At 35.0% G+C, this 18392-nt stretch overlaps 1 protein-coding gene and 1 pseudogene across 1 annotated transcript in view; both read right to left on the minus strand.

The window, feature by feature from the left end:
- LOC105294985 (protein SHQ1 homolog) overlaps window positions 1-18392 on the minus strand; it is a 43949-nt gene that overhangs the window by 21554 nt on the left and 4003 nt on the right. The window contains exons 3-5 of the mRNA XM_011364477.2: window positions 16767-16889; window positions 15953-16113; window positions 8392-8504 (exon numbers count right to left, since the gene is read on the minus strand). Of these exons, the coding sequence (XP_011362779.1) occupies window positions 8392-8504; window positions 15953-16113; window positions 16767-16889 (397 nt within the window). The remainder of the gene's footprint in view (window positions 1-8391; window positions 8505-15952; window positions 16114-16766; window positions 16890-18392) is intronic.
- Window positions 14562-14677, minus strand: LOC111742612 (annotated as a pseudogene).

The raw sequence follows: 18392 nt of genomic DNA on the forward strand, positions 1-18392 counted from the left end.
AGAAAATATAACATTCCTACACTGATTCAAGAAGAACCGGAAAATCTAAATAGACCCATCAGCAGTAAGAAAATGGAAACAATCATCAAAAACCTACCAAAAAGTAAAAGTCCGGGACCTGTTGGCTACATCAGTGAATTCTACCAAATATTCAAGGAAGATTTAATATATACTCTCCTCAAATTCTTCTAAAAAAAGCAAACAGGAGGCAATACTTCCCAACTCATTTTATGAGGCCAATATAACCCTGATACCAAAACCTGGTAAAGATAACACAAAAACAGAAAACTACAGACCGATATCTCTCATAGAACACAGATGCAAAAATCCTAAACAAGATACTAGCAAACTGAATACAGCTTCATATTAAAAAGATTATACACCATGATCAAGTGGGCTTTATCCCAGAGGCACAAGGATGGTTCCAAATACACAAATCAAATAATGTGATACACTGTATAAACAAATTAAAAAATAAGAATCATATGATCAGATCAATAGATGCAGAAAAAGCCTTCGACAAGATACAGCATCCATATATGATCAAAATACTTAACAAAATTGGTTTAGAAAGAAAGTACCTTAACATAATAAAGGCCATATATGACAAACCCTCAGCCAACACTATACTTAATGGTGAAAAACTAAAAACCTTTCCTCTCTGATCAGGAACAAGGCAAGGCTCTCCACTATCACCACTGTTATTCAATATAATGTTGGAGGTCCTAGCAAGTGCAATCAAGCAAGAGAAAGATATAAAAGGCATCCAAATAGGAAAGGAAGAAGTCAGACTGTCACTATTTGCGGATGACATGATTCTCTATAAAGAAAACCCTAAAGACTCCACAAGAACACTAATAGAAACAATAAGCAAATACAGTAAGGTTTCTGGATATAAAATCAATGTTCAAAAATCCCTAGTGTTCCTATTTTCTAATAACATAGTGTCAGAAAAAGAATTTAAAGAAAAATAATTCCTTTTGCAATTGCAACAAAAATATCTAGGAATATATCTAATGAAACGTGAAGGACCTATATAATGAAAACTATAAGACCCTATTAAAAGAAATCGAAGAAGATACAAAGAAATGGAAAGATGTTCCGTGTTCTTGGATTGGAAGAATCATAATATAGTTAAAATGACCATATTACTTAAAACATTATACAGATTTAATGCAATCCCCATCAAAATCCCATTGGCATTCTTTAAAGAAATAGAACAAAAAATTATCAGATTTGTATGGAAGCACAAAAGACCCCAAATTGCCAAAGCCATCCTGAGAAAAAGGAATGAGGCTAGAGACATCACTCTGCCCGACTTCAAATTATACTACAAAGCCACATTAATCAAAACAGCATGGCATCGGCAGCAAAACAAACGCACGGACCAGTGGAACAGAATCGAGAGTCCAGAAGTAAACACATATTTATAAGGGCAAATAATTTTTGGAAAAAAAGCCAAAAACATACAGTGGAGAAAGGAAAGCCTCTTCAATCAATGGTGCTGGGAAAACTGGAAAGCCACCTGCAAAAGAATGAAACTAGACTGTTGTCTATCACCTCACACCAAAATTAACTCGAAATGGATTAAGGACTTGAATATAAGACATGAAACAATAAATTGCGTAGAAGAAAACATAGGAACAAAACTCAAGGACCTTGAACTTAAAGAGGATTTTATAAATTTGACCTCAAAGGCAAGGCGAAAATAAATGATTAGGACTACATGAAACTAAAATGCTTCTGCTCAGCAAAAGAAATCATCAACAAGGTAAAGAGACAACCATCCAAATGGGAAAATACATTTTCAAGCAAGGCCTCTGATAAGGTTCTAATATCCAAAATATACAAAAAACTCATACAACTCAATAAGAACAAAAAAAAAAAACAAACGATCCAATTAAAAAATGGGCAGAGGACCTGAAATGAAACTTCTCCCTAGAGGTCATACAAATGGCCAAACATATGAAAAGATGCTCAACATTGCTAGTTATTAGGGAAATGCAAATCAAAACCACAATGAGCTACCATCTCACACCTGTTAGAATGTCTATAATCAACAAGACAAGTAATAACAAATGCTGGAGAAGATGCGGAGAAAAGGGAACCCTCATACACTGCTGGTGAAACTGAAAATTGGTACAGCCACTAAGGAAAACAGTATGGAGGTTCCTCAAAAAGCTAAGAATTGATCGACCATATGATCCAGCAATCTCTCTACTGGGTATTTACTCCAAAGACTTGAAAAATCCTATCTGAAAAGATATTTGCACACCAATATTCATAGCAGTATTATCTACAGTGGCCAGGACATGGAAGCAAATGAAGTGTCCTACGATAGATGATTGGCTAAAGAAGCTGTGGTACATATATACAATGGAATATTACTCAGCCATAAGAAGAGATTAAATACTGCCATTTGCAACAACAGGGATGGACCTTGAAATAATCATACCAACAGAAAAAGTTGAAAATCACATGATATCACTTATATGTAGGATATAAACCTAAAAGCAACAAATAAATAGGACAAACAAACACTCATGGACATGGAAAATGGACTACTGGTTCCCAGAGGGGAGGGGAATGGCGGGGGAATAAAAAAATAAAATGTAAAAAATAAAAATAAAAAATAAAAAAATTAAAATTAAAATGGTAAATAAAAATTTTAAAAACATAAAAAAATAAAAAAATAAAAACCGATTTTCTCAGGAAGGTAAAAAACACCCTCAGCAAGAAAAACATAACTTGGCTATAATTAGCAAAAGAGAAAAGACTACAATTATAATTCCAAAAGGAAAGAAATAGATAATAAAAAACAATAAAGATAATAAAAAACAATAAATGGATCACCTACATGCCCAGCATTCTGCTGGACTACAAATCGTAGCGGGGAAAAAGCATACACTGCATCCAGATATTACAATAAAGGATTTTAAAAAATAATAATCCAAAATCATTCATATGTAACTTTGAAATATGTAATTTTTCTTTATATTCAATTTACCTCACTGTTATGCTTTATCATGAAATTAAAATGAGTTTTCCTTAAGTTCCCTAAAAACCTGACGTGTGAAGACACCATGACTTAGAAGGAAGCCAAGTCAAACAACTTCAAAATGTCATCTATTACATTAATGTTATATTATGTGTTACATGTGTATATTACATTACATACATAAATGTGTAATATAATATATTCAATGTATTGTCTGCATGGTAGATAAGAATTTAAAGTAAATCCTTTTCTTCTACTGTGTTAACCAAAAGAGCAATGACCTTAAAAAAAGTTTTAATTGAAAAAATTTAAAAGAATTTACTTCCATTTCATTTAATATTAACCCATTTGGGTGAGTGAGTCAGTTACTATAAATAATGAGTAATGAATAACACAAAAATTATAATTAACCAAAGTCTTATAGCTACCAGAAAAGTCACTAAGTACCTTTAACACAACTCTCACTCTCTAAACTTGCCCATGACTAAATTTAAACAACTCATGTAGGAACTCTTCCTTGAGAAATGGAAAAAACATTTCATGCATACTATTAAAGAAAATGAGCTTCTAGATAAAGAAACAGAAGAGGAGAAAAATAAAGGCTGCCTATAATATCACACTGCTAACTATATACAGTATTCTAATTTCCTAATTCTCTCAGGCTATATAGTTATTCTTCTAGTTTTAAAAGAAAGAAATAGGCAGTTCTTCTAATTAAGCTACCTCCCACTTGAAATTTCAGTCTTGTAAAGCTCATTCAGTTTTCATGCTTGCCTGTGAAAGTTGCTGACAATGAAATTTCTGCTTTAAATATTCAGCATGATTTTTTAAATAGGTTTCTTCTAATTATTCTTCAGTGAACCTTTAAAACCACAATTGGAGAGATAAAGGTAATTAGAAATGTCAATGTAAATGGATTTGAATTTCTCAGATGTCCTCCAAAATATAACACTCTGCTTTTACCTAATTTCTCTTAGGATGTTGAATAGATCAATCACTTATCACAAGACATCACTCAATGCATTTGCATATCACAAGATATATTTCTGCTATTCCAATTAGTCTTCCACTGTATCATAGGAGATAGAACGTTAATCACAAGAGCAACAGCAGTTAAAATGCAACAATGTACAAGGAAAGGAAATAAAAAATTATAAATGGAAAGACTCTTTTTCAAGTCTTGACCAAACCACTTAGTAATGGTGTGACCTTGGACAAGTCCCTTAACCACATAATAGCCCTTGATAAGCTGAAAACATTATACAAATATAAGGGATATGATAATTACAGCTGCATATATAACAGTTTAGAAACTGTTGGCCCAGAATTGGGAAGACTTATAATTGAGGTCTAAGTCACCATACAACATACATCCTAGGAGAGCCCAGCACTTGCAGAGGCCAGGTGACAATCAAATCCTTGGAAGAAGTGTTAGCTATCATGGCCAATAAAACACATCACAGTCTCTCCTCAAGTGATTATTTACTTATCCATTAATTAGATAAGTTCCTTGGACAAACATAAGCCTGATAGAGATGCACTATGGCTACAAAACACAATTAATACAGGTGGGAAATAAAATATAGCAAAACTTAAAATTAGATTTTATTTATACCTTATTAGAAACAATAAATATTTGTCAATTCGAAACAGATTCTTGATTACTGGTGCTAGTGAATGAAAATGTTAGGAAAACCTTGGATCAGCCAAAAAATGCAGTAAATGTAGATTCAAATTCTTAAAGACTGTTAATCACAACAAAAAGCCTACTTAAGAGAAGTGCAAATGTTCTCAAATTTAGTGTTCTATTTTTCAGCCTGGAGAGGAAAAACTCAAAGATATTAAAAGAGTTCTCTGTTGCTGGAATGAACTGCTAAAAAACAACATCTTACAAAGACCACAGAGGTATAATGGTTGTAGGTTAATTCAAATTTCAGTTAAGGTTTTGAGCCATCATTAATTTCTAGAACCCAAAAAGCACATGCCTAACATACTTAAAAAGACACTCAAAAATTTTTATATAGATGTCAGGTAAATTATTTAATCCTCAAAAACTCAACAATTGAGTTCCGTCAGGTTAGCAGAGTAGAGAAACACTGTACCCTCCTCATATGTTCGGCAGTCAAGTAGCCAGAATCTTCAACTTGGAAAAACAACCTTGAGTCACATCCTTTGGCCAAACAGAAACAACAAACTAATAGATCTATAGTCGCAGGAGAGAGATAAGCAGGCTCAGAGAAAGTTCCTGTGTTGTACATGCCCATCAGTTAAAAGAGCTCTGTTATAGTTAATTTTCCTCATTATCAAAGTAAACGACATGACCCTAGGTGGAGATTTAAGATGCTAATGACACATACAATGCATGACGTAGCAACTAGGTACACTGCATAGGTGCAGTGTAGGAACCACCTTGACGTATTTTGGGGAGGTAAAAAGAAAAGAAAGGGGTGGTCCCTAACCCCAAGAGTCCATTAAACTGCTATACCTGTAAATCTTGGGACTCCATATCCATTTTCCTCCAGAGGGTACTCCATTGGTATATCAAGCTTTCGCTTTAATAAACCTATCTTTCTACAAAACTGTTTCGCCCACTCTTGATTTCTATCCTGAGAGGAGCAAGGACACTTGTGCCAATAACACCAAAACACATGAAAATTACAACTAAACTACAGAACAACAACCTTCGAGAACTGCCTTAAGTGTTTCTGAACAGAAGTCCCATAACTAAGGACATATAGAAGCCACCTAGAGACTGATAGGAAAGGTGGAGATGCAAAATGAGCTGATTCCACACCCAAGTGTGGTGGTTAGCAATTGGGAAGGATATCTTGATTGCAGAGCTCACCCAAGGAGCAAGTGGCCCAGCCCCATGCCAGGTTCCCTAGCCCAGGGTTTCAGTGCTGGGAAGAGAATTCCCCATAACTTCTGGTTCTGAAAACAGACAGATATTATGGCTGAAGGAGATGGAGGGATGCCAAAAGGTCCAGGTGCTCCTCTTAAAGGGCCTGTGCACAGACTTGCTCGCTGACAGACTCATTCACGCTGAGCTCCAGCACTAGAGCAGCAGCTTGAAAGGCAATGAGGACATATGGGGATGATATGAATTATCTGGCTTCAGGGCAAGGGCTAAAGAGCAGCTTTCTCCTTGACAGAAGTGCTGGCAGAAGCCATTGTTCCTTTGTTGAACCCACCCCCCCCCAACCCAGCATGCACATGCAGGTGGGCAACATATCTGAGTCTCCATCAACCTAACGCCCTTATCCCTGCCCTGGTGATTCCCTGAGACCCAACCCCACCCAACTTGCAGGCTCACGCAAGCCTCTTCCAGTGGCTTTTTCATATAAATGGCTGTCTTGGCTCATGCTGTGGACTATCACAAATTTCCCAAAGGTTCACAAACCCCAAAGGAGGTGCATTGGCTCTCAGCCAACAGCAATCAAGGCTCAACTACAACAGGAAGGCACACACAACCCACTGAAGGGAGACACCTGGAGCACTTACTACATAAGGCCATTCTACCAAGATTGGGATATATAACAGCTCAACCTAATGCATAGAAACAAACACAGGGAGGCAGCCAAAAGGAGATGACAGAGAAGTATGCCCCAAATGAAAGAACAAAACAAAGCTCCAGAAAAAGAACTAAACAAAATGAAGACAAGCAATCTACCAGATGCAGAGTTCAAAACACTGGTTATAAGGATGTTCAACGATCTCAGTGAGAACTTCAACAAAGAGACAGAAAACATAAAAAAGAACCATTCAGAAATGAAGAATACAATAACTGAAAAGAAGAATACATTAGAGGAAATCAACAGTAGATTAGATGAAGCAGGGGGCTGAATCAGCAATTTGGAAGATAGGGTAGCAGAAAACATCCAATCAGAAGAGATAAAGAAAAAAGTATCAAAAATATGAGGATAATTGATGATGCCTCTGGGACAACATCAAGCATTCCAATATTCGCATCATAGGGGTACCAGAAGGAGAAGAGAAAGAGCAAAGAATTGCAAATCTATATAATGACAGAAAACTTCCCTAAACTAGTAAAGGAAATAGACAAACAAGCCCAGGAAGCACACAGTCCCAAACAAGATGAACCCAAAGAGGCCTGCACCAAGATATATCATAATTCAAATGCCAAAGATTATAGACGAAGAGAGAATCTTAAAAACAGCAAGAGAAAAGCAGTTAGTTACCTACTAGGGAGCTCCCATAAGACTGTCAGCTGATTTCTCAACAGAAACTGCAGGCTGGAAGAGACTGGCACAAAATATTCAAAGTGATGAAAAGCAATACCTACAACCAAGATTACCAGCAAAGCTATCTTTTAGAATGGAAAGACAGATAAAGAGCTTCTCAGACAAGAAAAAGCTAAAGGAGTTTATCACCACCAAACCAGTATTACAAGAAATGTTAAAGGGACTTCTTTAAGAAGAAGAAAAAAAATCAAAAATATGAAAAATAAAATGGCAATAACTGCATACATAGCAACAATTACTTTAAAAGTAAATGGATTAAATGCTCCAATTAAAAGACAGGGTGGTTGAATGGATAAGAAACCAAAGCCCCTACGTATGCTGCCTACAAGAAACTTACTTCAGATCAAAAGACATACACAGACTGAAAGACAAAAAAAGATATTTCATAAAAATGAAAACAAAACAAAAAGCTGAGGTAGCAACACTAAATGTCACTACCTGTGACATTTAGATTCAAATATCAGGCAAAATAGACCCAGCAATTCTACTTCTGGGTATTTATCCAAAGAAATCCAAAACATTAATGCAAAAAGACTTATGCATCCATATGGTCATTGCAGCATTATTTACAATAGCCAAGACAGAAGCAACATAAGTATCCATCAACAGATGAATGTATAAAGAAGAGGTAAATATATATGATAAATATTACTAAGCCATAAAAAAGAATGAAATCTTGCCATCTGCAACAACATGGATGGACCTAAAAGGTATTATGCTAAATGAAATAAGTGAGACAGAGAAAGACAAATACTATATTATTTTACTTATATGTGGAATCTAGAAAACAAAATGAACACTAAAAACAAAAACAAACTCATAGATACAGAGATTTTAATGGTTGCCATAGGGGTACAGGGCAGTGGGTCAAAAAGGGGAAAAGATTAAAAGGTACAGCTTGGTAGTTACAAAATAATCACAGTAATGTATAGCACAGCATAAAGAATACAGTTGATAATATTCTAATAACTTTGTATGTTGTTGGATGGGTACTGTATCTATTGGGGCGATCACTTCGTAAGTTATGTAAATGTCTAATCACTATGTTGTACAGCTGAAATTAATATAATATTCTATGTCAACTGTAATTAAAAAACAAAAAAAATATTTGAAAAACCCCTCAATACTCACAGATAATGATCAGGATCAAATTTGGCCAACTCAGCAGCCAGGCGTTTCCGTCTTCGTTCAGCTGCAGGAGTAAAATCCGGATCCTTAATATCGATAACATCACTGAATTCATCCTAAGAATACGAAGAAAGAATAATTTTTATCTCTGATTTTAGCACTGAAAGATCCAAATTTTACACAAAATGCTGAAACACAAGAAGAATCTAATTGATCAGTAAGCCATGATACTTCCTGTGACATTTAGATTCAAATCCAGCAATGTTTGTTAAATATCTACTACTTGCCAGGCCATATTGGAAGTTTTCACATTAATTATTGCATTTAATCCTCATAACAAATTTTTTAAAAATATATTAAGGCTATAAAAGTTCAACATAACAAAGAGAACAGAATAAACCTCTGCAAGCAAGCTGGGACATTTAATTCTCCATCATTCTCCATTTACTCTTAGAGATTTGAAGTTATTAAAGGCATGTTGAAATAAACTTCTATACCCAAGATGGAGCTCCTATGTCAGGTGCCATGTAAGCAAACTAAAACTTAGATAACTTTCATGTCCCTGTAAATGTTTTGCTTGACCAGAATTGGAGTATATTCAGTCAGCCAACCCCCAAACGCCAAGCTAACTCTGGATTCTATATTAATTTATTCCTCTTCATCTCAAACAAGGTTGACTAGGTGGCCTCAGCCAATAGTTTCTATTTTTCTCTTCCTTGTTCTCTATTCTTTATCCTATAAAAGCTTCCTGACTTCTGCCTCATTTTGCAGTTCTGTGAATGGAGTCTACCCACTTCTTGAAGTGTTAAAGTTTGTATCACCTAAATTGCCTTATTTAATCATTTTTTAACAGACAAAAAGGTTTGAATATCAGACATCTACACATAGACTTTCCTTCTTTCTTTCTATGGGCGAGCTCAGTTGGTCTCAAGGAGCACAATATAAAACACACACAAAACTGTGTACATTCTATTTTATAAGCAGATTTACGAATTTTTAAGGGCAATTTTTTTTTATTACGGTGACATTGTTTAGCAAAATCCAGTAAGTTTCAAGTGTACAATTCTACAGTAAGACATGTATATATCACATTGTGTGTTCACTGCCCATAGTTAGATTTCCATCATCATATATTTGACCCCTTTTAACCCATCTACCTCCTCGCATCCCCGTACCCTCTGGCAACTACTAGTCTATTGTCTACGTCCATGAGTCTCTTTGTTTGTCATGTTTGTTGCTTTCAGGTTTATATCACACATATAAGTGATATCATATGGTTTTCAACTTGGTCTGACTTATTTCACTTAGCATGATTATCTCAAGGTCCATCCATGTTGTAGCAAATGGCAGTATTTCATCTCTTGTTGTGGCTAAGTAATATTCCATTGTATATATGTACCACAGCTTCTTTAGCCAATCATCTATAGTAGGACACTTCAGTTGCTTCCACATGCTGGCCACTGTGAATAATGTTGCTATGAACATCAGTGTGCAAATATCTTTTCAGATAGAATTTTTCGAGTCTTTGGAGTAAATATCTAATAGAGGAATTGCTTGATCATATAGTAGATCAATTCTTAGTTTGTTGAGGAATCTCCATACAGTTTTCCACAGCAGCTGTAACCAATTTGCATCCCACAAGCAGTGTATGGGGCTTCCTTTTTCTCTAAGGGCAATTTTGATATAAAAGATTTTCTTTTGAAAATTTAAAATCTAATCCTAAATAATATTCAACTTTACTATAATCATCTTCACCTAGGTGTATACATATTGATATGTATGTAGTATGTTTCCTAAAGCAAATTCCATAGAAAACAGGTGTATTAGGAAAACTGCCTAAGATACCATCATATGGTCTTTTTTCTTTTGACTGGAATTATGAAGTAAAGGAACATATACACTGCAAAATATTCCTAAAACCATACCTTTTTTTCTGTCTTCATCCTCCCATTCAAACTAACAACCCCAAGCGAGAAGTACAGAAAATAGAAGAAGCTTAAAGAATATTAGCTGAAAAAAAAATCAAGGGAAATAACTTGGTAGAGTTGTACAGGCATACTATTAAAACAGATTTATAAATGAAATGACAGGTTAGTGCCCAATAATCAGGCTTAAAGTCCACTGCTGTAAAGCAAAATCACTTCAATGAAATGAGCTACACTGAATTGGTCAGGGAGAGACTTACAGACTCCCCACATAATCAAAATTTCTGCATTAAAAAAAAAATCTCTCATCCCTACGATAATCCATTTAGCTTAATATCAACAACATTTAATCTAAGCACATTCTAATACAATGAAAGGGCCCAGAGACCTTTTTGGAAGTCACAATCCAGAACATTTTAATACTTCTAAACAAACATTCTGGGCAAAAACTAGATTATTTGCTATCCCCAAAATTATAAAAATGCATATTCCAAAAGTTCTTTTGCGATCTACTTTTTGGAGACTTAAAATGTATTTTCCTATGAAAATGTTATAAATAAGACAATCCACAAGTTTATTCAATTTAATAAACTTGAAATAGAGTACTCACAATGCAAATTAATTAACAAGCATTCAGCAATGTTTCCATTGGAAAATACTTTCAGAGTTCCAGTTTAATCCACCAGAAACGGCTCTTCCCCAAGTCGCGCAAGGTAGATTCTTCCTTTCTTCCCAGCCTTCCTCACCTACTGGAAATTAGCTCCTCCAGCCATAGAGCTGGAAAGGGCATTGAGGTAAGCCTTGGAGTAGACAAGTTACGCTGTACCTGCAGGACTTAACTCAGCTAGATGAATACTATGATAGCCATTTCCTGCCTATGGATCTCAAGTCCCTCTCACTAGCACCCTTGAGTCACTGCTTTCTTCTTTCTAGCCCCAAAGAGTTCCCTGCACATGTACACATGCACACAGACACACACATAGCCCCACCTCCAGCCCCGCGTCTCCTGAAAGTAGCCTGATAAAGTAGAAAAAGTATGACTTTGGTGTTAGACAAACCTGAATTTATTTATTTAAAAAAATTTGTAAAGTATAATTGGTATATATTATATCAGTTATATTACTTTCAGTTGTACAATATAGTGATCTGACATTTTTATACCTTACAATGTAATCCCACTAATTCTATTAAACATGTTACTGTGCAAACTTATCACAATATTATTGACTACATTCCCTTTCACCTTTTTCACCCATCCCCAACATACCCTCCCCTACGACAGCCATCCCTTTGGTCTCTATTTCTATGAGTCACAGAGAACGACAAAAACCCTACGGTTTCATTTATATGTGGGATCTAAAAATCTAAATAAATGAACAAACAAAACAAAAACAGACAAACCTGAATTTAAAACCCAACTCCAGTCTAAGTACTCAAACCTTCTGAACCTCAGCTTCCTTACTGTAAAAATGAGTCTAGTGACTCTTCCATCCTGGGACTGGGTATAAGTTTCCTCTTGCTGCTATAAGAAATTACCACAAACTTAGTGGCTTAACACAACACACATTTCTTTCTCTGGTAGTGCTGGAGGTCAGAAGTCCAAAGTCTGGTTTCTTACTGGAGATTTCAGGGGAGAATCTGTTTCTTTGCCTTCTCCCCATTAGAGGCTGACTATCCTCATTTCTTGGCTCATCGCCCCACATTTTAATGCCTTTCCTCCTTCAGCTTCCATAATCACAGGCCTTCTCTTTTTCACTTTGACTCTCTTACCTCGCTCTTATAAGATCCATGTGATTAGACTAGGTCTACCTAGATAATCCAGGATAATCTCCCCATCTGAAGTTCCTTTTGACATGTAAGGTTAACATATTCCCAAGGCCCCCAGTATAGCTGAGGGAAGGAAAGAACCAGCAAGCCAGAGTCCTGCAGATGCTGACAGCAGCAGTCATGGGAGCTTGCTGGGTTGGTGGCCAGAGACTCTAGGATTGTTGCTGCTGGAAGCCACCACTGCCAGAAGCTGTTGTGAAGTCCTGACTTTGAGCAGCTAGGGCAGTTTTCCAAAGGCACCCTGATGGCTGACAGCAATTTCAGAAAGGAAAAAAAGAAGGGGATATGTGTGAAGGCAGAGGGGAGGAATGTTGAAATATATTTGTTTCAGCAAAAATATTTTTATTTTCTTCTCATTATCAGTATAAAATACAAAACTTCATATGCAAACCCTGTGGAAATGGCTGGAGGAAAAAAACATGAAAGACTATACTAGCCCTTCCATAAACGGTTAAATTATTCAATTAAGAGAAGATAACTGAGTATTGGAATTCTGTTTTACTTTCTTTGTTCTATTTTTATAGAGACTACATATTGCTTTTATCAGCAGAGAAAATAAAGCTATTATTTTTTCATTTAAGGGAGAAAAAAGAGACTGGAAAAATAATAGTAAAATATGAGTACTCAACAAAACTTTACAAATATTTTATCATCCAAAGGCAGAAGCAGTGAAACTCTAAACCTAAGAGAAAATACTATTTGAGAAAATGGTGATGTCTCCTAAATACATAATTTCAAATTAGAAGAAATGTTCTCAAAGCTCTTATTTACGCTGGAATTGTTTCAGTTTCTTTTTGCTACTATAGTCATAGGAAAAAGGTCATATTGTTAATCTTATATGATCACTCAGTTTTTAACTATGTTGTATGAGTGTCACAAATAGAGCATCTATAAATGCAAAAGAACTCTGCAACTAACACTACTTATGTAAGATTTTTGTGGCATTATCTCATAAAACACATCTACCCTAATACCTCAAGGAGGGTATCCTTTAATTCTTGGCATCTTGATTCACATAATTTTCGAAAGTTCTGATATTTCTTAATTGTCATGAAAGACATCAAAGTCCTCAAATTTAATTCATGTAAGAAAACAATATTCATTAAAGACTACATATGTCAATTGGAGAGTCCACTGGTAAAATATGCATATATAATGGCAATGATGCCATGACAGAATAGTAATGTGGAACCAATATATACAAGAGCTCAGCATAACCCCCAGCACAGGGACATGCATGCTCAGTAGATGTTAGCTGTTGCTGCACAGACACTGGAGGTTCACATCTGTTACCCAAATTCCCTGATGAAGGGTAAGCTTCAGGATTCAAACTCTTTGAAGAGTTCAGAAAAGTAATATGGTACACATACATGCCATATTTTATTTAACCCCCTCCAAGAAGTCTGGGCCAGCACCCCATATTTAAATACATGACTATTTCTACAGCAAAATTTTTGAATGGAAATAAAGAAACTATTAAAAAACTCGCATCAGTTCAGATCAGGTTTTGCCACCAAACTAAATATAAGAAAACTTTTAGTTTCAGAACTTTTTGTGATCCCAGTATTATATACATGGGGCTATAAACCTTTATTATTAGTGGTATTACTATTTATATATTACCCCTGAGAGCTCTGTCACAAACACAGCTTTTTTTTTTTCCACATGGAGAAAAACATGCATTCAAGCTGTTTAGAGTAGCAATGTTCATTTCATTAAAATTTGAAGAAGAGTTTAATGATTTTTGACAATCAAGCTAAATGCTCAGGAATAATAAACATTAAATTCAATGGTTCATTTCTGACAGAGAAACAGAGGGATGTAATTAGGAAAGGATACACAGAGCTCCAACTGTGCTGGTAATATTTAAATTTTTAAGCTGGGTAATAGCTATCTAGGGATTTGGTATATTATTTAAGGCATTCAAAAAGATACAAAGAATATTTCAATATAACTTTTTTCTTAGATCAGCCTAAATTACTTATTTAGTAAACGTTTTCAAGAGATAGAAGAACTTCTGACCTAACAGGGACTTGGTCTAGGCTCACATTATGGCATTCCTGCATCTTCTCAGCAACCTGGCAGAAATTCCTTTCAAGGATCTTCCCTCAACAGCAGCAATTAAGAAACCAAGTTCTCCGTCCTCAGGAAGCACTTTTAGTCTGAATGAATGTACAATCTACATGACTTTTCCATTCATTCATTTATAGCTTTAGACAGATAAGCCCAAAACAGAATGACCACAAACTAGCTCTCAGCCAAACAAGTGAAGTTCATTCTCTATAGTTTTCTGCTGTAGACAAAACTGACTCTATTCTTACTACCTCAGAGATGATCAGACCATGTGATTAGAAAGAAAGAAAACAGAGAGATCATAATTCAGCAGAAAAGTATCTCAGGGGTTTTTTTTATTATTATTTATGCCTACAGCACTTGATCTTCCTAGGTGGTCTCCCATCCAAGTACTAACCAGGCCCGACCCTGCTTACCTTCCAAGATCAGACATTGGGCTTGTTCAGGGTGGCATGGCCGTAGACAATGGACCGTGGCTCCACTGGGGCACATACCCAGAACCTTCTGCATGTAAAGCAGAAATGGTAACCGCTACACTATGAAACCACCTCAAGTTTTTGAAGGAAATACTTCTTCAGCATTATTTGCTCCTAAGTAAATCCCAATTTTGTTCTTTTTAAGGCATCCTGAGAGCATTTTATATTTTTCAAGGACAGAGGTAGTTCTAATATCTTATAGTAGTTTTCAAAGAATTTATACAATGTACCATCTCCCTAAATCTCCTAAATGGCTTTATAAAGTAGGTGAGCAAAGTTATCTCTACAAAGAGGAGATGAAACTAGTTTGTGGTCAAATAAGTGGGCTGGAATCCCAAGTCTAAATAGAAATAGAAGTGAGACTACAACATAGGTCATTTACCTTACCCTGGTACACTCAAATATGTCTTCCTATAATAAACCACATTCTAAAGAGAATGAACGTCCTCTACCCAGACTGGGATGAAGTACCAAAAAAAAAAGGTTCACCGTTGTGTCTTTCATTAAAAAAAAAAAAATTAAGACACTCCAAATTAATGGTTCATCAACACTTTCATAACCTGATATTCTAGGGATACGTTTCCTATAAAATAATGTAAGTACAAAATAATCTAAAATCTCTCCTATTTCATTCATTTCAATCTCTCTACATACCCTAAATGAAGTAGAATTTCCTACATCATTTGAGGAAGAGAAAGTGACTTCATAACTTTTTAATCTAACTTATATACAATAAGGTTTTAACGAGAGAGTACATTTAACTCTACCAAGAGTAAACAGACAAAAGTTCCTACTGTACACCGAAAACTAAAGAATTTGATCAAACAACACAAACTCATTCTCACCAGGAACATTCTGCTTTATTTATCTATAAAATAGAAAAGACATCAAGCCATAAGTACACAATTTTCACTTTTCTGAAGTATAAAACACGAAGCTTTCCAGGAAGTATGAAAGAGGGTTCCATTTTGTATTTTAGAAGCTTAATTATGTCTAGATACTGAATGAAATAGAAAAAAAAAGAAAGTAACAACATCTTTCATCAGTAAACATACTAAGACTGGACAAAGCAGTCACTACAATGGAAGGGAGTGAACACCTATGTAATGAATGCATACAAGGAGATGTACTTTGTGTGCTAAATACATCAAGTCTATAATGTTTACAAAAAAAAAAAACTTCCCAGTTTTTTGAGCAGACCAAAAATAAAATATCCATGTGGTAAAACCCTATATATCCAGGTCTTTTAGACAGACAACATACCTGTAACCTCTGAAACACTCCCGATCGTAAGTCTCCAAATCCATAGTGGTACTGTGGGTTGAGAGCACTTTCTGATACCTCGTTATAGGGGAACTGTTCAATTTCCCAGTCAAACTCTTCATCGTCATCTTCTACTCCTTCCTCAGAGACCTCTGAAGTACCTAAATGTGTTAAATATTAATTTTTTTAAAGTATTGAATTTCCTAGGTACAACTTGAGGAAGAAAATGTATGGGAAACGACGTCTACCTATGTCACAGCAAAAGATATGTACAAGAATATGCATAGCCCCACAATTCTTGATAGCCCCCAAAATAGAATCAACCCACAGGTCATCAATAATAGGACATATAAATAACAAATGCAATGAAAGCAAATAGACCTTAGCCATATATGAAGAAATCTCACAAAAAAAGTGAAAGAAGCCAGGAGGAGAGAGGGAGAAGTAACTGGGAGGAGATACCAGGTGGGATTCTGTGGAAAGGAAATGTTCCATTTCTTGACTCAAGTGGTGTTCACTTCATGTAAGTCATTATACACTTCTGATCTAAGCTCAAGTGGTCAATATTTTGCCAAAGACAGACATGTTATTTCAATTGGTCCAAAAATGTGACTGACCTACTGGTTCAAGAGAGTTCGTCTTTAAATTATACGTAACTAAGTGAGCTATTTTCACATGATTTCACATAACCTTTTATCTTGTCACCTGAAGTATTCTCTCCAATTTCCTGTCTGCTATATCTCTTTTCCCCTAGAAACACACAGCATTCTAAATATTGTTTTTCTTCATTTTCTCTCAATTGCAATAAACATACCTATTTCTTCCACAAGTGGTTTTGCGGTCCTGGATTTTCTTGGTGCCAGAAGAGCAGTTAACATGTTCAGCCCCTCAAAATGCTGGCCAGGAGTTTCTTTGGGCAACTGAATGGTAAAAATTCCTTAAAGATAAATTTGTTTTAAGCTTAGCAAGATTAAAATATTCAAAGACTACATGAATATATTTAAGAAATACATATCTTGTTAAAATAGAATTCTATTTTATAGAGCTCCAAAATTATGCCTTTATCATAAACTTAATAAAAATCAAAATAGAAAAAGGTTCCAACAGGTTTTTCAGAACTGATTCAGCTGTCATCTCTATAAGAAGTTAATGTTAAAGCTGCAGAATGCTTTAGTCTTATGCAGTATCACCTTAACTATTGAAAATAATAAAAGTCCAAATCAAAACATCTAAAACTCAATGGCCTAAAACGGTAATAGCTTGGAATTAACCAGTAGCTACTTACAGAATTTATTTCCAAAGTAAGGGGGTAAAAAATCAAGATATCTTATCCAATGAAGAAAAGCAGCAGTTTCAAAATTATACAAAATCTTAAATAAAGCAATTATGGCTTTATGCTCTTTGATATCTGAAGATATACCCCTAAAGTCTGTCTAAGGCTTTAGACACAAATTCTATCTATGTACTTATTTTCTTTCCTTGACGGGGTTTATCAACTTCATCTAGACTCCCCTATGAACTTATTACATTAGTTACTACTCATATTTTAAAACATTTTACCTCTTTCCGTGTACTGAATCTTATCCTAATATATCAAATACAACTCAACCCAAATATTTCCAAATATACAATCTTCCTAAACCCCTGTGTACTTTTAAAATTTAATAATTTTGTTTTAATATGCAACTTATCTGCAATTAAAAGCAGATTTACTACCTAGGAAGGCAATTTCATTATACTTCATTATTCGCATTGATTACAGTACATTATTGGCAACATAGAACTTCGAACAAATATACTTACAGAAGAACTACAGAACTTTGTCATTTAACTCTCATCTCATCTTCCCTCTCTTACCCTGGTTCACCAAGGTCAATAAATATTCACTGAATAAATTACACAAGAGTACACAATGTATTCTTATTCCATACCCAGTAACAAAGGAAAATCCCAGGGGCTTCTATAACGGAAAAATAAATGGTTTCATGGCTAGCTGAAATGAAGAACTTATCAATCATGAGAAGGAAATTCAGTCAGTCTTCAAATGCCACTTATGGACAGCTTCTCTTTCATCTACATGTTATTAATTTTTTTTTTATGGCGACACTGGTTAACAATATTAAATTTTAAGTTTGAAACTGTATAAGAAAAATTTGATTCACAGCTAAAACCATCTACATCTTTTACTTAATAATGTAAAGTAGAAAATAACACCAGATTATTTAATTTAACTTTACTTTGAATAATATTGTGAAATACTTTAAAAGACTGAAGAAACTGTTATTTTAAGAAATCCATGAATAACATGCCCTGAACATTGAGCAACAAAGAGTGACAGGGACAGACTGCACTTGCAATACACCTAAAAGGTCCTCACAGCATCTCAAAAGATTTTTATGTAGTTATTCTAACATGAAGAATACAAAGAACAAAACTAACA

This window comes from Pteropus vampyrus, unplaced genomic scaffold (assembly GCF_000151845.1).
Source record: "Pteropus vampyrus isolate Shadow unplaced genomic scaffold, Pvam_2.0 Scaffold97, whole genome shotgun sequence".
Lineage (NCBI taxonomy): Eukaryota > Metazoa > Chordata > Mammalia > Chiroptera > Pteropodidae > Pteropus > Pteropus vampyrus.